The 21,692-nt window shown below is 42.3% G+C and overlaps 3 protein-coding genes across 9 annotated transcripts; 2 read left to right on the top strand and 1 right to left on the bottom strand.

Annotated features, from left to right (window-relative positions):
• Positions 1-690: 690 nt before the first annotated feature.
• nfe2 (nuclear factor, erythroid 2) lies at positions 691-9,231 on the top strand. The gene is made up of 4 exons (XM_021565933.2): positions 691-1,336; positions 3,925-4,003; positions 4,330-4,473; positions 4,633-9,231. The coding sequence occupies exons 2-4, from the start codon at positions 3,956-3,958 to the stop codon at positions 5,956-5,958; spliced, it is 1,518 nt and encodes a 505-aa protein (XP_021421608.2). The 5' UTR covers positions 691-1,336; positions 3,925-3,955; the 3' UTR covers positions 5,959-9,231.
• LOC110492002 (heterogeneous nuclear ribonucleoprotein A1) lies at positions 8,164-13,110 on the bottom strand. Of its 7 annotated transcripts, none has more exons than XM_021565935.2 (11): positions 12,955-13,110; positions 12,341-12,457; positions 11,795-12,152; positions 11,602-11,697; positions 11,281-11,367; positions 11,113-11,178; positions 10,731-10,922; positions 10,207-10,398; positions 9,958-10,045; positions 8,360-8,432; positions 8,164-8,274 (listed from the first exon to the last, which is right to left on the bottom strand). In XM_021565935.2, exons 1-9 carry the CDS (start codon positions 12,964-12,966, stop codon positions 9,969-9,971), a joined length of 1,197 nt encoding a protein of 398 aa, XP_021421610.2. In that variant the 5' UTR covers positions 12,967-13,110; the 3' UTR covers positions 8,164-8,274; positions 8,360-8,432; positions 9,958-9,968. The 7 variants fall into 7 exon arrangements, with proteins under 7 accessions (XP_021421610.2, XP_021421609.2, XP_021421613.2 ...); XM_021565934.2 differs by having other exon boundaries at positions 8,166-8,274; positions 8,360-9,698; XM_021565938.2 differs by having other exon boundaries at positions 8,166-8,274; positions 8,360-9,698; positions 10,773-10,922.
• Positions 13,111-13,206: 96 nt separating this feature from the next.
• Positions 13,207-20,591, top strand: cbx5 (chromobox homolog 5 (HP1 alpha homolog, Drosophila)). The gene is made up of 6 exons (XM_036946915.1): positions 13,207-13,551; positions 14,151-14,368; positions 16,125-16,347; positions 17,188-17,288; positions 17,589-17,762; positions 17,793-20,591. Exons 2-5 carry the CDS (start codon positions 14,226-14,228, stop codon positions 17,728-17,730), a joined length of 609 nt encoding a protein of 202 aa, XP_036802810.1. The 5' UTR covers positions 13,207-13,551; positions 14,151-14,225; the 3' UTR covers positions 17,731-17,762; positions 17,793-20,591.
• Positions 20,592-21,692: the final 1,101 nt, after the last annotated feature.

Below are 21,692 nucleotides of genomic sequence, written 5' to 3'. Positions count from 1 at the left end.
TACTTATCATTTCCCATATGGTTTCTTCCTTCACAGACTCTTCCTAAATAGTTGGGGAAATGATTAATTTTGTATATGGTCTCTTGGAAACAATGGTGGCTCATCTTACCCCACTCTCCCCTACGATTAAAACTCATTTGATGTATTTTGTTGTTTAATCAACGTTTCTGAAATGTGAACCCAACCCCACCTCTAAAAATCCATCATAGAATTCCCCTTTCGTGTTGTTTTTGTGATAAAACATAAATGTTGCATGTCGTTGCTATGAATATAGATTTGAAACATGAGAATATCACACCAGCCCTTTTGACTGTTACGTCCATTGTTGCACCAAGTTCATCAAATTATTTCTAATAGTTAAATTGGCTTATTACCAACTCCTGGTTGTGTATTAATAAGTGCTAACGTTAGTTTTAGGCTTGTTCGGCTTGTCTTTATGCATACAGCATGTGTTGGATTGGGGCAGTGGTGTGGGGAGTTTTGGGGGAGTAGGACTCTACTGGTCACCTGCTATGTAAGACACGCTTCCCTCCATTCTCCCCCTGCTCCTCTCCCCCCTTAGTGGTTGCGCTGCCAGATAAAGGAACAATGTGTCCTTTCTTACCTGGTGGAGGTGTACATTCCATCCCTACTAAACTAAGTTGCAATCCAGCCTGTCTCCAACCCACCACTGCCCCCGCCTGCACAGGGCCCTCTCTAACAACAATACCAGGTTGGTTTAACTCCAGGTGCTCCAGATCACACTCCATAAGCCTCTCCTTTCAGGGGACTTCTTTTGAGACATTTTATTGTAAGGGGTTTGGTTAGTTATAGGAAGATGAGTCCTGATCTGCTAGATTTGTGTAAGGATTTGTGCATCGTGTTGTATCATTGAATGGTTAATTTGTCACAGAACGTAGTTAACATTTAAACACCTATTCATCATAGCTAAGCTATTTGCCTTGGTTTAAAAGGTGATTCAACGGGATGCTTGTTGGTCTGTCGGGCCCTTGGTTTGTGGTTTTCTGCTCTTACAGGAAGGTTGCTTACATCGCAGGCAGAGACATCCCATTTATGCTGGGGGTTGTCTGTGAAGCAGAGCAGAGAGCTAGAGAGAGAGAGCGACAGAGAGACAGAGTGAGAGAGAGTGAAATCACATGCACTCCCTATAATGGTTGGTTAAAAGCAGACATATTAACAGAGGTCCTCACTAAACTGAATAGAAACACTTTTTTGTTCTGTTTCTACTTTACATTTTTTTTAACATTTTTTTTACCAGGATTATGTTTCTTACGTGTCAGTCTGAAGATTTTTTTCTCCTGAACACCTGTTGAAGACACAGAGACATGTTGCTCAGGTACAGTATGTCCTTTCACAACCGCCTTCTCTACAGCTTTTTAGCAGTATATCTTTTTTTCATTGCTAGATAAGGTTGATTCGCTGCCTCTTTCAGGTCTCTTTCCAGTGTAAAAAAAAATCAGTTTTTAATGAACGCATTGCTACTTTGTCACATTAATGTGCAGCACAGGTTCTAATAACTTAAGAAGCGGCTATTCAAAGAACAAATGTAACTTCATTGAAAACATATAAAAGGCCAAAAAACGGTCAAATGTATCTCATTCAAAATGAGTCATAAACAAATATTACCATCATATGCTCAAGCTGAAGGACAGGCATATTATAGAATTCGAATCAAACTGTCATCTTCAAGAGTAGAAAGCATTTAGGCCAGAGCACTTATTGTAGCCATTTACTTGGTGAAGTATTGACTCACAAGCCTTTTCTCCCTCTTCAGTAATTCATGTCAAATGTACCACTCTGACCATTGCTAAGAAGGATTATCCACACAAATAGCATATAATATCCTTTAATCTTATCCACATTACTGTCTATGGGTTTGCATACAAATATATTACATGTATTTTGCTCTTAGTTATGTGAGTAAGTTTTCCCTGCCAAATTGAACTGTATCTCTTCAGATAATGACACGTGACACAGTTTTAAAGACAATTTAAAATATGAAAATGTAGTCTACTGGATCTCTGTTCCCCTACCAGTGTGCTCACAACTGATATTCTTGTTTATGCAACACCTGATGTAAGACAAGTAAGAAGAGTTCTGGTTAGACAGGCCAAGCAACCTTGTCCCCTCAGTACTAGAGGAAACAGCCTTAGGAAGCATCACCACAAACATAACAGTGGCTGTGGCAAGATATGGTGAGAGTTACAAGCCCATCCATGTTGGTTACTCTATGCATGGGGAACCTGTAGCTACAGATCACATAGTAGAGATACAACGACGGATGAACCTATAGTTGGTTTGATGAATTAGGCGAGTGGGTATTTTGTGGGATAAGGTCGCATCTTTGCAACAGTGTTCAGGTGAGAGCCATCACCTGCCAGTTGCGAGAGATATGTGTAGAGCGGAGTGCAAGTGTGAGAGACAAAGTGATTCCTCATCAAATGTTCTTCTCTGAAGCAGCATATCCAGATTGCGTGAAAATACTTTGTGTTGCCGAGGAGATGGAAAGTAAACAAAAAAGAAAGATCCCCTCAAGTAAATAAACAATTGGGGCCATGGAAGATGGAATGGTCATAGTTGTGCTGTTGCAGAGAATTCCAGCTCTTCTCCTGAGTATTTGTTGAGATCCAAACAAAGCCAGCGGGGAATGAGAGCAAATGCTGGACGATGCATAACTTAGTTTTTGCATTGTTCAAAAGTTAGACCATGAACTCTCTTCATCCAAAGTATCTTAGTCAATACCTTGCGTTCTATAGTATAAGTACAATGCGCGGAACTAAATATATAATTAATGCACGGTACAATCTTTGCAACAGTGTTCAGGTGAGCGCCATCACCTGTTAGTTGTGTGAGATACACATGTAGACTGGAGTTCAAGGAAGTGTGAGAGCCAAAGTGATACATCAAGTGTTCTACTCTGACGCAGGAATGTATCCTATGTTGTAAATGACATGCTCTATCACCGAGATTTTTAATCATGGGAAACTTGGCATATCCAGATTGTGTGAAAATATTTTGTGTTGCCGAGGAGATGGAAAGTAAATAAAAAATAAAGATCACCTCAAGTAAATAAACAATTGTGGTCATGGAAGATGGAATGGTCATAGTTGTGCTGTTGCAGAGAATTCCTGCTCTTCTCCTGAGTATTTGTTGAGATCCAAACAAAGCCAGTGAGGAATGAGAGCAAATGCTGGATGATACATAACTTAATTTGTGTATTGTTCAAAAGTTAGGCCATGAACTCTCTTCATCCAAAGTATCTTAGTCAATACCTTGCATTCTATAGTGCCAACTACAATACACATAACTAAATATGGAATTCATGCATGGTACAATGACTATAAAACCACGACAATGGTTCTGCTCTTCTCAATTGAGGACTTATTTATGTGCTGTCCCAGACGTAAGGTTAAAACCCTTTATAAAGGTTATAAAGCCCTCTCTGACTTTCACTTTACTATATGGAACATGACTGCGGTTAGGCCCCAGCTCCAGCCTCTGTTTGCTGCTGCTGTGGAGGGAACGCTGTGCTGTGCTGTCTCCCAGGAGATTGCCTTATCGGTGTCTGGCATAGCAGCACCACAGCTCAGCTCAGCTGATAGGATGGATTCAGCCCAACGGAACTCTGCTTTCGCATGTCCCAAAGAGTTCAACACCGAATAGCACCCGAACACTCATATAGTAGGTTACATATCACAGTGGATACAGTTTTGGTATATACATCTTTCTGCAGGGCAAATAGTATAAGAATAGTATAACATGACTTTCTATATTTTAAGATGTCGTGTTGTTGCTTTGAGGAGACTTCGTCTAGATGAGTGTTTTCCTTGTTTGTTCGCAGCTACGTATTGAATCCGTAGATTTTAGCATATTCTAATGGCTGAATATCTGATAGTAATATTTGTCAATGTATGTTTCTTCCAGGAGGGGGCGCTGCAACCACAGCCTGTCCTGAATGTGTGCAGCAGCCAACTATGTGCTCCCATTGAGGAGGCACAGTGAGGTGAGTCGGATACTCTTTTCAAAATATCATGCTGAACTCAACTGTGCTGGCTTGGATATTTCCTCTTTTGGAGGGTTGTGGCATCATGTAGTGTAATAGACCATAGACATACACTTTATTCATTAAAACAAGCAAAACTACATATGATTTGATGACAGGTTGTTACTGATTGTGTTTAATTATTTGAAGCAAGTACCAGGAAGTACCTGTGAATGCCACGTAAATTGGACAAAACAGGGCTACAAAATAAAGCATTACCAACAAATTGCTATGAGTTACTATCAAAATCTAAGGTGATTTGCTATAAGTTTATTTTTATTCTCCAGGGCTTGGCGAATCCTGGCAGGCTGTGTGGGGGGGTATCGATGCCCACCCATGCCCCTGGAGCCCGGTCACATGGAGCCCCCCACCCACACGACGAAGAGATGGACTTGGCCTGGCAGGAACTGATGGCCATCACTGAGCTTCAGGTAGGAGGAAGAGTATTCAATAATTACATCACCATATAGCCTAGATCACACATATCCTGTGATATGTACTTTTGCGTGTTCACAAATACACACAGCTGTTTAAAACTCAATGACAAACTTGTAGAATTGTTTTATTTCACATCATGTTTTTCATTTCAGGAGTTTGAGGTCCCACATGACAGCCCAGATGAAAATATTCAGTACCATCCCATGGAGCTGCCCATCTCTCTGGGAGGTTATGGCATGGCTCAGTCTCACTCTCATACAGAGCCCCTCCCCTGTGGTGGTGAGACAAATCCTGATGCTGCTTATGAGGGATCCTACTCTAAAGTAATGCCAGCTTGCCAACATCAGGCCACCGGGGAAGCAGCAGCAGAGGCACTGTACGGACATTCTGGAAACCATTCTGGAAACCATTCTGGAGCCCAGCTGAACCCCAGAGTTCTGAACCCTATACAGCCACCGCTGATGAGCCTTCTAGAGCATATGAGTCTCCCGAGCGTCGGTGGTGAGGGGCTTGTTGGAAACGACAATGCTGGCCCCTCTCTGGGCCCGGGGCGGTACGTGCTAGGGACAAGTCATGGGCAGAGCAAACACCCACCATGCACTATGGATGATCTGGAATCTGACTCTGGCCTATCTCTGGGTTCCAGCCCACCACTAGCCTCACCAGATGATGCCATGACTGGTGTCCCTGCTTATTCAAGCACAGAGGTTGGTCTGAACTTTAGTCACGGGGAGATGGAGAATATGGGTGAGCAAGGTGGGAGAGCTAGCCTCTTTTACTCTGTGGACTATCAGCAGCATCCCAATCACCCCTACCACTACTCAGGGATGCACTCCTCTTACTTCCCTGTAACACAACCATCCCAAATGCAACCACAGCCTCACTTCCTGCCTCCCATGTCAATGAAACATCAACATGGTTTACCCAGTGCCTTGAACGACCGGCATCTTAACAGCTCTGCTACCAGAGAGAGCTCTCCCCAGGCGTTCTATGAAAAACCCAGAGGTAACCCTCTTCCTGTCCCTCTGAGCCGGGACGAACGCCGAGCCCTCGCCCTCAAGATCCCTTTCTCTCTAGAGAAGATCATCAACCTACCTGTGGACGACTTCAACGAGCTCCTGACACAGTACACCCTCACGGACTCCCAGCTCGCCCTCGTCAGGGACATCCGCCGGCGGGGGAAGAACAAGGTGGCAGCCCAGAACTGCAGGAAGAGGAAGCTGGAGAACATTGTTTACCTGGAGGGGGAGTTGGGTCAGCTGCAGGCCCAGAGGGAACATCTGGCCAGGGAGAGGTTGGAGTTCCAACGCAACCTGACTATTGTTAAACACCGCCTCACAGACTTGTATGCTGAAGTCTTTTCTCAGCTCCGGGATGAGGATGGACACCCCTACTCTATAGAGGACTACTCTCTACAGCAGACCCCTGATGGGAACGTATACCTGGTGCCTCGTAGTGAAGTGTTGGATGGAGAATAATGTATGAAATCTATTGGACAGTTATTGTATACTGCCTCAGTTTATATACCAATATGAAATTGTTGCTAAATCTACAGTACAATAAGTGCCATTAAGGATATTTACATACACTGTTCCATGGTTTTGTATGTAGAGATCAGATAAAATGGCAGCTAAAAGGCCTCCATGTTAAACTAATCAATATTTAGGGCCTTTAGACAGTACTCATACCCCTTGACTTATTCCACATTTTGTTGTTATAGCCTGAATTCAAAATGGATCAAATATACTGAACAAAAATATAAACGCTAGTTCAATATAAGGAAGTCAGTCAATTGAATGAAATGCATTAGGCCCAAATCTATGGATTTCACATGACTGGGAATAGATATGCATCTATTGGTAACAGCTACCTTCAATACAAATAGGCCTCAGGATCTCGTCACGGTATTTCTGTGCATTCAAATTGCCATCGATAAAATGCAATTGTGTTCGTTGTCCGTAGCTTATGCTTGCCCATACCATAACCCCACCACGGGCATCAGTAAACCATACATGAGGTCGGTGGTTGTGAGGCCGGTTGCCAAATTCTCTAAACCGTTGGGGAAGCGGCTTATGGTATAGAAATGAACATTTAAATTCTCTAGCAACAGCTATGGTAGACATTCCTGCAGTCAGCATGCCAATTGCACGCTCCCTCAAAACTTGAGACATCTGTGGCATTGTGTTGTGTGACAAAACTGCACATTTTAGTGGCCTTTTATTGTCCCCAGCACAAGGTGCATCTGTGTACACTTCTGCAGTGTATTGATCATGCCGTTTAATCAGTTTCTTGATATGCCACACCTGTCAGGTGGATGAATTATCTTGGCAGAGGGAAAATTCTCACTAACAGGGACAGAAACAAATTTGTGCACAACAATTGAGAGAAACAAGCTGTTTGTGTGTATGGGACATTTCTGGGATATTTTATTTCAGCTCAGGAAACATGGGACCAACACTTTGCATGTTGCGTTTATATTTTTGTTCAGCTACACGAAATACCCTAATAATGACAGTGAAAACATGTTTCAAGAAATGTTTGCAAATGCATTGAAAATTAAATAAAGAAATATCACTTGCATTAGTGTGATATCCCCTTTGGCAGCAATTACAGCGGAGTCTTTCTGGGTAAGTCTAAGAGCTTTGCACACCTGGATTGTACAATATTTGCACATTATTATTATTAAGCATTGCATGACAGCTATTTTCCCATCTTGCCATAGATTTAAACCAGATTTAATTCAAAACTATGCCACACTGCAACATTCAATGACGTCTTGGTATATCTGGCCTTGTGTTTTAAGTTGTCCTGCTGAAAGGTGAATGTGTTGCCTGGAAAGCAGACCACCAGGTTTTCGCTGGTGCGTAGCTCTATTCAGTTCGTTTTTTATCCTGAAAAATTACCTAGTCCTTGCCGATGACAAGCATACCCATAACATGCAGGCACCACCACACTTGAAAATATGGTATTGGATTTGCCTCTAACATAACGCTTTGTATTCAGGGCAGTTAATTTCTTTGCCACATTACTTTTGTGCCTTACTGCAAATAGGATGCATGTTTTGGAAAACATCTATACAGGCTTCCTTTTCACTGTAATTTAGGTTAGTATTGTGGCGTAACTTAACTGTTGACCCCTCAGTTCTATCACAGCCATTAAACTGTTAAAATCAGCATTGGCCTCATGGTGAAATCTGAGTGTTTTCCTTCCGCTCCGGCAACAGTTAGGAAGGCCGCATGCATCTTTGTAGTGACTTGGTGTATTGATACATCAAGAGTTAATATATACCAATAGGTGCCCTTGGCGAGGCATTTGAAAATCTCCCTGGTCCTTGAGGTCAAATCGGTTGAAATTCTATTTGACTTACGGAATTATAAATAAAATCAGCAGTTTTGCTGAACTACAACAATAATCCACCTTGATATTGTATGTAGGCCAGTGACAGGCTCAATTTAAATTCAGGCTAGGAAAATGTGGAGAAAGTCAGGGGGGAGAATACTTAAGGCACTGTAGTTACGTGAGCTAACCAGTCATATGCCTATGCTCGTTCTGGATACAATGATAAATCTAAAATGTACATTTGGGAATTCTATTATAAGAATGTCTATGATTTTTACAGTCCATGTATATCAGAATATGAAGTGTGTACCATGTGGTAGTTGAACAGTATTTATGAGGAAAAGTAGGTTTAAAAAATATTTTATTGATAAACAGGAAGTGGGTAAAAACAAGTTAAAATCCTGCACAGCAGTCTTCACAGTATACAAATAGCCAATTGCATCTTTCCAGGCACCCTAAAAGAGAACAGACCATTGTTTAAAATCAGGACAGCCTCACAAACTCTTAATATTTCCAAGTTATCAAAAGGTCGTCGCTTACTATATGCAATGCAACAATGTTCCGCTTAAAAATCATGCTTTTGGATAGCTGTCCTTTCGATTCAGTCATTTTCCTAGAAAGCACCAGAGGAAAAGGAGACAAATGAATATCAGAAGATAAACCAATGAAAAAGGCGTTAGTGATATATTCCATGATTTGACTGCAAACGTCAGCATGCATTATGAGATTGGCACGCTGGTAAAGACAATGTTACGCAAAAGGTCCAGACCGTTCTATTAGATGGGGGGCATTGGTTTCTAATAAAACACTGCACATCCAAATAAAAATGTACACGGTCATTAATGCTATACTATGAATTTCTACAACAAAACTAGTGTATGCTCATACCAACTACAGAACATGTTATTCAAACTGACAGTAGTTGGAAAAGTCTTCTTACCTACAGGCGGCATCTAAGTGCTTTGGTAGCTGCTGTCTGCTAGTCTCACATGCCTTCTTGCTACTCACTCTCCTGCTTCACACTGCTCCTTCCTGCCAGGCGATGGGTTTGTTTGCTACGTCTCTCCCTCAGCTCAGCTGGCTTCCATGGCTGGCTAGCCTCAAGACTGCATCATGTAAGCTAGCCTTCTGCTGGCAGCTGTACTGTCTGACAGGAGAGTCTGATCTAGCCATCCAACTCACGTCTCTGGAGCAGTTCTCAAAGAGATGGGCTCTCTGTGTGGACCAAGTATTTGAACTACCATAGCTTCACCCATTGGCGTTCATCAAGGACTTCAACGCTATTGTGACACTACGTTGTCACAAACCTTCCATTGATGTGCTGGGATATGAGTGTCTACATTCTGTAGTATGTGCATTGGAACAGACTAAGAATGTCTTGTGTAAGAAAGGAATAAAGCATATTGGACTAGGCAAAAAGTCTCCATTGACAGGTGGTGCTTATCTTCTAAAGAATGGCCATTGACAGCATCCATCATTAAAGTGTGGATTTGTATACAGGCAAATGCATTAAAATAAAACCAGAAGAGAACCTCCCCCTCCCACCCAATCCCCTAAAAGAGAGGCTAACAAGACTGAACGACAGTTTAAAAAAACTGAAAGGTGGTTTATTTCAACTTGATTGTTGCAGTTACACAAATAAAAACCATAGATGCAAAATCTACATAAAACCTCATCGGAATGCTTGCTTTCCAGAAACATAAGAAACCTGTTTGACAGTACAGAAAAATGTATGAAGCCCCTCCATGATTTCTCTATTGTACACATCTCTTCTTGTAGCAGCTGTAACCTGCCACAACTGTTTGGCTGAGCAGATCTAGGGTGTAAACCTGCAGCTGCCCTGTCATTTGTCTCGCTCTCCTCTCCTAAGTACTGAGTCCTGTTGAACAATACGGAACAACGTTAAGTTAAACTGTGCACTGACTGTTGGATTAACCAGAACCTACTACATGAGATCCAGCATTAGTAACACTTGGATCAAACAACTACTAGGATTGTATGTATCAAAGGGTACAAGAATGGAGCTAGTTTCTGAACACTACATTTTAAAGACAAATCCTGAAAATATGCTTGTCTCATCTACACACTTCGGTTATGGTTTCAAACTGTCACGAAAAAAAAAAAAAAAAAAAGCATACCTTGTGAACATTTAGAATCGTCGTCCACCGGAGCCCCCGCCATATCCACCGCCGCCACCACCACCTCCAGAGTTACCTCCATATCCACCTGAAATCAGAAACAAAAAAAAGTCAACGGTTGAACAAAACCAGGAAGCACACTGTGGTTCAAGTCAGCCAAAGAATTCTAAGTCACCTGAAGGCGTGCCAAACCAACTTGAGTTAACAGCCCAACCGGTGCCTGGTCTAAAGCTAGTCCGTGCCACCTACCTCCATATGGGCCGCTACTCCTGCCGCCGCCGCCACTTCCACCACTGCTGCCACCACCACCGCTACCCCCACCACCTCCGCCGCTGCCTCCAAAGTTGTTACCCTTCATTGGGCCGTAGTTGGAAGCCTGGTTGTTGTAGTTGCCAAAGTCATTGTAGTTGTTGCCGCCACCACCACCGCCGCCAAAGTTCCCTGCAACACAATTTGAACAGCCACATTACTTGACGAAATTGGTTCTGTACATTTTACACCGGCCCAAGGATATTTAGAATGTTTAAAACAGCTGTGATGAGTATTTTGTACGTCATTTTCACATAGTCAGCCATGACATAGTTCTCATACTACTTCCCCTTTAGTAGGCCATTTGAGTTTACAATATGATTTTGTAGCACGTGAAGTCTCAGGTGTAGTATGGTAACATTTGTTGCTTAATTTTTGTGAACAGTATATAGTAGATGAATACTTTTCACCAAACAGAATGTAGTGTGAGAATTACGTCACAGCCTATGATGCCATCCACTTACCACCAACTGGGGCTGCTTCTTGTGGGGAAGCCATGGACTTACCGCCGCCAAAGTTTCCACCATTGCCATTGTTGTAGTCGTTATAGCCATTTCCACCACCGTAGCCGCCACCCTGTCCGCCACCATAACCTTGCCCTCCGCCGTAGCCGCGGTTACCGCCGCCATAACCACCAGGGCCTCCACCATAACCACCTATAGAAAGGAAAGTTAGAATCTAAATACACGGCCATCCATTTTTTTAAAGGTAATATCCGTGTGGCTTCTCAAATAATGCATGTTGTGTTAAGTTCTTCCTACTGTAATGACATTTACTTGTATAGCAGCTAAAATTGCCACTGATGAGAAAATCTATTGAATGGCTATTCTAGAATCCAAATCTTACCGTCACCTCCCCCATAACCATTGTTGTAACCGCCATCTCCTCCTCCGTATCCACCCCCTCTGCCTCCTGAAACAGACGAGTCAGCGTCACCTAAAGTATATTGAAACAATCACAAGGGGTTAAGCATACAGGTTCAAGCGGAGAGAGTGGTGCAGGACCACAACATACCACGGCCATCGAAGTATCCACCATCACGGCCAAAATCATTACCTCCATATCCTCCACCTCTGCCATAGTTGCCGCCACCTCCGCGGCCTGGAAAAGAAAACGCAAACTATTAGTACCAACGCAACATAAAAGCAGCAACTCGATTTAACTATGAATCAATCTTGGCAATTAGATTATGCAGTGACTGATCAGCACTCAAATAAAATGTATGATAATGTGTTACACAGGGATACTGCTTAGAGCAAGGATGTGGACTCCTTCCCAGGCCATAACATGTCCTGAAGCAGGAAATACTCCTGTCCCGTGTGCAAATGTACTTACCACCCCTCATACCCACTCCTGTTGTCTGCATCTCCTGTCTGGACAATGCTTTCCTCACTTCGCAATTGTGACCGTTCAAAGTGTGGTATTTCTGGACTGAAAATACAATGGTGGTGTTAAAATACAGCAGATAACTCATTAAAGTTAACCCTTTTCATCAATACAAAGAGAGTGTGTTCAGACAACTACTTACTGACAATCCTGTCCACTGCATCATGGTCATCAAACGTGACAAAGGCGAAGCCCCTCTTCTTCCCACTGGTGCGGTCGGTCATAATGTCTATAACTTCAATCTTGCCAAATTGCTCAAAGTAGTCTCGTAGATGGGAGTCTTCAGTGTCTTCCTTGATACCTCCAACAAATATCTTTTTCACTGTGACATGAGCACCTGGACGGCTAGAGTCCTCTCTGGAAACAGCCCTCTTGGGCTCTACCAGCCTACCATCAACCTTATGGGGGCGTGCTTCCATGGCAGCATCGACCTCATTCACACCAGAGTAGGTGACAAACCCAAAACCTCTAGAGCGTTTGTTGGCTGGATCTCTCATGACCTGTTGAGATTTAGTTTAAGGAAAAAAAAAAATTTTAAAAAATTAATTGAAAAAGACAGATTCACTGATATTTAGGATTACTAATCAAACATTAACAATTAAATTAAATGTGCCGCTGTAGTCAATTCGGGTACAGTTCTCCCTGCAGCTGATTATAGCAAGCAATATTTTTATTACATTATACTCACCACACAATCTGTAAGAGATCCCCATTGTTCGAAGTGTTCTCGCAAACTCTCATCCGTGGTTTCGAAGCTCAGACCTCCGATGAACAGTTTGCGGAGCTGCTCGGGTTCACGTGGGGCCTGGACAAAAAAATGACAATGTATTTTGAACAAAAGACGCAGATCAGCAAGCGAGCGCTACACTCTAGCGAACTCGAAATGTTCATTACCAACAGTTCGTCAATATTCCTGCAGTTGAGTTTCTCAAAAAACAAACACCTGGGGGGGGGGGGGGGGGGTGTCAAACAATTATCAGATGGCGTCAACATGGCGAGGCATTTGGCAAATGTGAACCGAAACTATGAAAATGTGCGATGGGTGAAACATGGATTAAATGATCGGACTAATATTAAAACGCAATGGGAAAAACGGTACGTCCTTTCTTGCAAAATGGCTGAGCAAAACGCACGAACAATAAGGCCATGAGGCCTTTAAGATGGCGGCGTCCCCACATGAGCTATGGCTGTATTAATAGATACGCGCGAGTGGAAAACCCTTTTGGTTAAAATGGTTAACGTACACGTTAAATTAGACGCACATAACAAAATGGTATGTAGATATTCGTTAGAGAAACTTACCTCCTTCGACATTGTGGATGGTAGCTTACGATTCCTTTGCCTTATTCGAAGAAAGACGATCTGCGACAGAATGCAACGATCCTGCAAATGAAACAAAGAGTACACTAAATAGGGAGGATACGCCTCTTGGATTCAGCGATTGGTTATCTATTGCCGCTGCATTCGATCTCTCACTTCCGCTGCAACTCCGATTGGGTATTTTGCAGTCAATTATCAGCAATGTCCAATAACAAAACGATACCAGCCGGTGGTGGGTGTGGGCTTACGTTTTATCAAAACGTTATGTAGACGTCACTTCAATTCCATTCCATTCCCAGGCTAGTCTGTGTAAATTTAAACAAATAGGCTATTTGATAGAAGTAATTCCAAAAAATACGTCCGCATATTTCCTAAGTGAACATAGCTACAACATTTACTGATTAACTCCTAGTTATCTGGCTTGACGGTTTCGTGATCGTGCACGGTCTGCCATTGTGCATTTTGGCGCTCGCTTTCTCGCACGGCGAGGCAAACAAGCAAGTCGTTTGGGGAGGGGAAACGAAAAGCCCAGCAACAGCGTCAAGAAAACGAACCAGTAAACCGCTAAAGCTAGCACGGGTGAGTAAATACATATAGCAATGTCTTAGCTACTTAACTAATATTCGCTAGTTTTACAACCCCCCCCTTCACCCATTTCAATCAATCCGTCTCAAGCAAAAAGTATTGAGGATAACGTTTGATAAATTGATAACGTTAGCCGGTGGCGAACAGCTAGCTAGCTCATTCTCATGCTAGCCAGGCGGGGGTTGGGACAAACACAAGTCTACACGCGCTTAGGGCTATTTAGCTAGATTGCAATGCTAGATTATGTACTGTAAATGTTACATTATCGTTGGCAAACTGGAACGGATTAAAACGGCAATTGGTTAACTAGGTAATTTATTATTATTTATTTTAGGGAACAGGCCATGTGTTGTATCAAGGAAGCAAAGCATCTGCTTGCCAGCTAGCCGTGTTGGCTAATGTAGCAAACGTTAACTTACTAACGTTAGCGTGGTTTTTAATTCGATTGATTCCCTTTAAACGGACAAATCAGCTGTATCATGGTTTTATACTAGTTAGGTTTAGTTATCTGCTGTAGCTAGCTAGTAGCAATGAACAGCTGACCAATGTATTATATTGCACGCATTTCTTAACTTTGTTTCTACGTTTTCTAGGTTTTATTTCAAACTTTCCATTTCCAAGTTGGGACGTGCCCCTTGTTCACTCATTTGAGGTACCGCTACCAAATCATGGGAAAGAAGACTCGTGAAAATGATGATGATGCCTCGGGCTCATCTTCAGAAGAGGAAGAATTTATTGTGGAGAAGGTTCTGGACAGAAGGACGGTGAAGGGCCGAGTTGAATTCTTCCTTAAGTGGAAAGGTTATTCAGAGTAAGTCCATCTGGGTGGTTCCTCACGAAACTAGAACAAAACAAGATTTTCACGAAGTGTAAATCCATGGCAGGGACCTTTAGAGAAAGTATTGTTGACTAATATTTGAGAAATAATTAATTGAGAACGGCTTTGCTTTATCTTGGCCAGGTCGCAGTTGTAAAGTAGGTGCTACAAAGCAAAAGTTGTTGTCATATAATGCTTTACTGATTGCTCTGTAATGTGTGTAGTATTTTGATTTGGCTCGCTTTTCAATGTTGTTGAACATAAAATAACTTGGTGTGTGTACGATTTCACACATGTACAAGCAGGACTGTACACAAGGAGCACGTGTGTGCGCCAAACTAGAAACGTGCACAAAGAAAAACATTTGAAGCAATAAAGCCAGAATCAATAATTTCAGGTCACAAAGCAAAATATTTAGGTGCATATGTGAGTAGAATGGTCACGCTGCAGAGCCCTGAAAAGTGTTTAACTACGCATGTGTGGGTGGGAATTGTGTTTTTTTGCATATCCAACTCCCCCTGAGACACCCTCAGAAGTTATGGGCCGTAACTTTAAAACTATCAGAGATCCCACCCTGGAACTTGTATATTATGTTAAACAATAGCTGCATTCCAAACACGTAAAGGACAGACCCTTAAATTAAGTGTACACTTGATTACTTTTAATTGGACCGCCCTTGTCTGGAAATCGCCACTCGTTCACCCTATGGTTGTTTTCAGTCACCATGGTGTGCTTTATATGAGCTACAGTCAACTATGATTGCGATTATTGTCTTGGCTAGGAGACCACTCATCTGTAGACATCAGATACTAGGCATCTTATGGTATCAGGTAAATCAAAAATGATGGGTAAGTGTGATGTCAGGGAAAGTTGTATGCGTTAGCTAAGGTTTCCTAAGCCAACTAAACCCTTTTCCGAGATGTTTGTGCTGTCTTCATTCAATTTTGCTTACACTTGTATGCTGACTTCTCCATATGGATGTTGGTTTTTACATTTTGGTAGGCCTTTCTTAGCAGATGTACAATCATCCCAAATTTAATTATGGGACGTTTCAGGCCCCGGCGTGAACAGAATTGCACACTCTTATCACAAACAGGGGCTGACGTGCTTACGTTGCCAACTTCCCTTGCTTGGCTAATTGTTTGGACCAACGGCAAAGATGGCCATGGATATTCCCCAGGGGCATAAGTGGAGGAGGTTGGGTCTTTTACATGTTAGGAATGCAGCTGTATTGATATTTAAAAAAATAGTATATTTTCAATATTCATGTTTACAAGCCATAAAGCTTCAACTGACACTAACTTTTGCTTTGTGGCACCTGCAGACAAAACATTATGGCGTCTTAAAGGAGGCCTGGGTACGGCAAAGATGATGCTTTAAAAAACAAATGTCAACAGAACTTCAAAAGACCCTTCCAATGATAACATTTAGATGAAAATCCCCAGAAGAAAAATCTTCTGGTGTTCTAGTTTCATGTTACTGAGAATTATTATTTTACGATGTTTCCAGTAGCTAGCTAATTTCTACCCCTAACAATTCATATTGGTATTGATTTTTTTCATGGCTTCCAGTGCTAAAATGTTTTGGTTACCTCCATGCTCTGCACAATGCTTTAACTCGTGCACACCGAGGGTTGGGTATAACGAAATGAATTGGAGACCATGTGTCTAAATGGGGCTTAGGTGATGGGAATGGTTTCACCAATCGAATATATTTGTTCTTGCTATGACCATGCATTTATTGTTTGCAGAAAACACAACACATGGGAGCCAGAGAAGAATCTTGGCTGCCCCGAGCTCATTGCTGAGTTTATGAAGACTTACAAGAAGCCTAGCGGCGGTGCCACCCCCAGCAGCGGAGGAGCCAAGTCCAGTGCGGGATCATCAGGTCGTAGCAAGGAAGGCAGCAGCAAGAGGAGAAACTCTGACGATGATGAGGAGGGGAGCAGCAACAAGCCCAAACGGAAAAAAGAGGTGCGTCACCTACCTCGTGAATTGGTGTGGACAAAGTCTCCCACCCGCCCAAAAAAACCCTGCAAGAATGAGTTGTTTGTAATCCAATAGAAATGTATTTGTCACGTGTGCCGACTACAACGGGTGTCGACTTTACTGTGAAATGCATACTTACAAGACTTTTCCCAACAATGTGGAGTTAGAAATTAAGACATTTGAGAATGGGAAATGGTAACACACTATAACAATAATGAGATTATATACGAGGAGTACCGGTACGAGGTAGTTGCGGCAATATGTAGGTGGGGTAAAAGAGGCAAACAGGATAATAAACAGTAGAAGCAGCGTGTGTGAGTGCAAAAATAAGGGGGGGTTACAGACAAATCAAGCGGGGGGGGGGACATAGACCAGGCTTGGTTCTTAACACTAGATAAGAGCTATTGTGAATTGCCTGCCACATGCAAATCTACAAAACAGATCATGACTTTATGAAAGCGGGTGACTTCATTGAGATTCATTACCTCCAGCTTTTGCAGCTCACTGATAGGCCATTCAACACTTTTTTTTTATGACCTTAAGTGTCCAACCAAGTGCTGCAGCATTGTTATTGTTGGCTAGAACAAAAGCTTGATCTTCCTGGAGAACCACCATTTGCATATTTCTAACCAACTGAAGACGCCTAATTTCAAACTGAAATAGTTGAGCTTTTGGGTGTTGCTTACCGTCACTAGAATGACAAAGGCTTTGTGAAATACAACTGTTGTCTGTGCTTGTTTCCTGCGGTGGTGCCTAAATTTCACTTCTAATGTACAACATAGAGATATGTTGGTCATATAATTGGTCATTTCTCCTGTCTTCCAGGATGACGTCCTGATTGCGAGAGGCTTTGAGAGAGGTCTGGAACCAGAGAAGATTATTGGAGCCACAGACTCCTGTGGAGACCTCATGTTCCTCATGAAGTGGTGAGCGTTGAGTATTTAGACATATGTCGTCCACTAGATTACACCACTAAGAATGTCTTCAGACGTGTGACCGGAAACTGATTAACTGAAGTGGCTGCTCACTTAAAGTTGATTTTTGTTAACTGTACCTCTTCAAGACAGTGAGTCTAAGAGCTTTCTAGTTTTCCTGATCTAGTCTTGTGACCGTGAATTGTCGTTATTTCCTAGGCAGCCTATTGGGGAGTCTTACCTTTACATCAGCATGGTAATAGGCCTGGAAATAAATCATGTTTATTTCTTGTTTATTTCCTCTCACTACAGGAAGGACTCTGATGAGGCAGATCTGGTGCTGGCCAAGGAGGCCAATCACAAGTGCCCGCAGATCGTCATAGCTTTCTACGAAGAGCGCCTCACCTGGCATGAAGACGGGGATAAGAAGGAGAAGGGCACTGTGAGCATGTAAGCAGGAAGTGTCGTCACAGGAATGGTCACTGACCCCCCCCCCCCCCCCCCCCCCCCCCCCCCCCCCCCCCCCTGCAGGGATGACCTGGAGACACTCATATAGCCAGTACCTAATCGCACCCTATTCCTCTCCTTGGCCTTAACACTTCTTTTTTTATGATAACCTTTTTCTTTTCTCTTTTATGGCTTGGGTAGGTAGGTGTAAGTAGTGTAGTGGTATATTTTCCACCACATTGCTTCTACCTTTACAGCTCTGACAACAGTGAAGAGTTAAGGCAACATGGAGGATTTGAGTGCGATTTGGGACTGAAAGGACCCCACCCCCCCCCCCCCCCCCCCCCCCCTTGCTAATGACCATAACAAAAACCACACAAACCAACGATGGACGACACTGCCCACTTCTTCATGATACCTCCCTCTGTGCCCCAGTGTACAGGTTAATGTCCCTGAATAACAAAGAGCCCAATCTAGCCATTTTACACACAAACTGAGAAGGATGAGGGAAGACTGTGGGTTTTGGAGGTGGTGAAACAGGTTGGCTGCGCTCGCTACTGGGGACGGCTTGTCTTTCCTCTTGCTTTATTCCCTTTCTGTATTTTTGTGTAAGTACGATTCTTGATTCTGTGGTACCCTGTCTAGGTACTGGCAGCCATCTTAAGGTGACTTGAAGGTAGTCGTCTTAACTAATAGGTAACGTTAAAATGGCCACGTCTATCAAAGCATGGTCCAGTGCCCAGTATGAAATTCCCGCCTACTTCCTGAATCATGTACTTGCAGTTTTTGAATGCGATTCAAGAGTAAATCATGAAAAAGTGTTGTGCAAGTCAGTTACGAACAAATTCTTATTTACAATGACGGCCTACCCCGGCCAAACCCTAACACGGACGACGTTGGGCCAATTGTGCGCCGCCACCCTACGCATATATTTGTTTACGTGGATTCATTTACTTCTACCTTCATGAAGGCCATCAGTTCGGAGTAAATGAATCTACTAATATGATTTTACATGCATCTTTAAGCCCTTTTTCATGAATTTGATATACTCTGGGATTCCATTCAAAAACGGCCTGGGACATGATCCATAGCGGAAGTAGGGGGGACTTTCATAAAGCATTCACAAATCGAGCGTCTCAGAGTAGGAGTGCTCATCCACCTGTCCATATATTCTTATTCATTGTTATCTTAAAAGGTCAAAAAAATAAATAAACTGATCCTAGATCGGGCACTCTGGTGGAAACTTTGAATGCGAGCCCTTGACGTGTTTGCCCTGGGAAGATGACCGTCTTCCAAGTCTTATCAAACCTCGACAATAACAGTAGTTATGCCGTAGATAAAATAGTTTTATCGTACTCCGATCACCTTGGTAGAAAATCTCCCCTGCTTATTTTTTTTGTTCAGTAGTTTTAGTCCACCTTTTGATGTTTTAAGGTCAATATGGTCCCCTCTAAGTACTCCATGTCTTGTTTTATTTCTCCAATTTTTCACTAGTACTGTGGCTGGACTAAGTTTTGAATGACCTACATTTTAATATTTGAACTCTTTTGTCCATCGTCTTCTGTTATGTAGCTGTTCTGCAGGTCAAGTAATCATGTAGCTCTGATTCCATTGCTAAGATCATGAACATATTTAGTCAGAGTAACTGCTTTTTCCTAACTTGAAATTGGATTCTTCCGATGACCTTTTTTTTTTTTTTTGTAAGAATTTTTTTTAAAAATCAGACAATTTTATCACCACAACAAGCACAATTAAGCAAATATTAGATGCACAGACGGGCCACTTCAAAAGTTGTACCCAATGTTTCAAGCCATCTTTATTTGCAAATGTGAATGATATTATCACAGCAGTGCTGAATTGGAACCCGGCCCTTAGATCAGAAGTCAGTTGACAATCAGCATGCCACATGCTCTGCAGTAGAAAGTGACACCATACGAGCATACGGATTGATTTGATCAAGGTATGCCACCCTGGGGCTAAATGGCTCGGGCCGACGTGTCCTGCCCAGTCCCCTGAGTGAGAGAATGGGATAAGGCAGATCGGGGCTTACCTCCAGACAGTGTTCCTTCTTGGGAATGCTTATCAATCTATTTGAAAATTTTTAAGATCCCTGTCAATGATTTTTGACTTATTTTGAGTATTAAGTGGTTAAATCCACACCACCTACAGAGTATTTGTTCCACTTGTAGAAATATAATTTGTCCTGACCTGAATTTCTAGTTTTATCATCCCTATTAATGCTAAATACTGAATGTTTTGGGACGATGTTATCCACATCATTGACTTCATATTACAGGTTTGTTTTAACTGCCTATTCTGTCCATTTTGGCTTTCCACCCCTTGTGTTGAATGTAGTAATGAGAGCATTGAGTTTGTGTTCAATGATATATCCAAATGTGTGGTAAAAGAGCAAGGTTGTTTAGTCACAGAATAGAGGCAAAGTATTCCAGTATATTTGTAGCCTATACCATTGAGTTGATGATGGGCAGAGTGCTATTGCTATGTATTGTGATCAAATATTCTCGTATTCAATTTGTGATGTTTTCCCACTCAAAAAAAATAACAATTTAAGGAGCAACTGAGTCCTGAGTTGTCTTGTCACTGTAGTAATAGAAACAAGTGAAAGATTACTTGGATATCCTTCTCTCTTCAGAACCATCTCTATTTAGGACAAATGTAAATGGTTGTCTGTTTTTCATTTTTATTTATATTTACTCAAAAGATTTTCATTTGTAGTCCATTTTTGACCATTTGTCTTTTTTTCAAAGTGTTCCACGTTTGGTGTATCTCACCAACATTTTTTTTTTTTTTTTATGCTCTGAAATTTGGGTTTTATATGTATTGTAGTAAACTGTTTTCAACATTCAACGGACTGGTGATGTTTCTGCTAGACTGCTGTGCACTAGTCATATTTAACCACCAGATGGAGCCATTTGCCATGTCAAAGGAAATCCTGAATTGGACCTAATTGAGTATTTATTGCTCATAAACTAATCTCATTTCCCCATATTACAGAGAATATGCATTTATATCTATCGAGAGTCAATGATTGATATACTAATAGTTGATTTATACATCGCCTAGACTATTTTAGATTTTCAAAAAACTGTTGAATTCAAGAGTACCATCTAGATGACAGATGGAATATTGCCTCCATTAGTCCAACTCTGAATATTGAGCTAATTCAATGGAATATTCTCTTCCACCTGGTCTGTATGAAGAGGCTACAACCAGGCCCTAGAGTAATTCCTGCTTTGATCACATGGTGGTCAGGAAAACACCCTCACACACACGTATACATAGGCAACTATAGTACAGCGTTTATCACTCACTACCTGTGAAATTTAGTCCTTTTAACCAGCTCGTGTTTAAGATGAAATGTAAACGCACCACTGGAGATACAACTATAGATTGATTGCTGTTACATATAGTGCCAACATTAAGGAACAGGCAGTACATCTGTGTCTTTCTGTGCTGGGTCCAGCAACATCCAAGTTGTGAATAAATAGTCACTTTTTAGATAATGACTACTGAATAAATGCCTAATAGATGACCATTGGCTCATACCTTTAAAAGCCTAACTGCTTATTGCAACTATAAGTGCCTGGCTGTCATATGTCCCCCGCCATCCTAAGCGTTAATTACTATTACAGGTATAGGTACTAGGATGTTGCTGGGCCCAGCACAGGCAGTGTGGTCTTCTGGTCCCAGTGATGCCGAGCAGCACAGGCAGTGTAGTCTTCTGGTCCCAGCGAGGCCGAGCAGCACAGGCAGTGTGGTCTTCTGGTCCCAGTGATGCCTAGCAGCACAAGCAGTGTGGTCTTCTGGTCCCAGTGATGCCGAGCAGCACAGGCAGTGTAGTCTTCTGGTCCCAGTGATGCCGAGCAGCACAGGCAGTGTGGTCTTCTGGTCCCAGTGATGCCTAGCAGCACAAGCAGTGTGGTCTTCTGGTCCCAGTGATGCCGAGCA

The sequence above is a fragment of the Oncorhynchus mykiss genome, chromosome 16, assembly GCF_013265735.2.
Source record: "Oncorhynchus mykiss isolate Arlee chromosome 16, USDA_OmykA_1.1, whole genome shotgun sequence".
Classification (NCBI taxonomy): Eukaryota; Metazoa; Chordata; class Actinopteri; order Salmoniformes; family Salmonidae; genus Oncorhynchus; species Oncorhynchus mykiss.
Note: the sequence above shows the minus strand (reverse complement) of the source record. Positions and strands in the feature narration are given on the sequence as shown.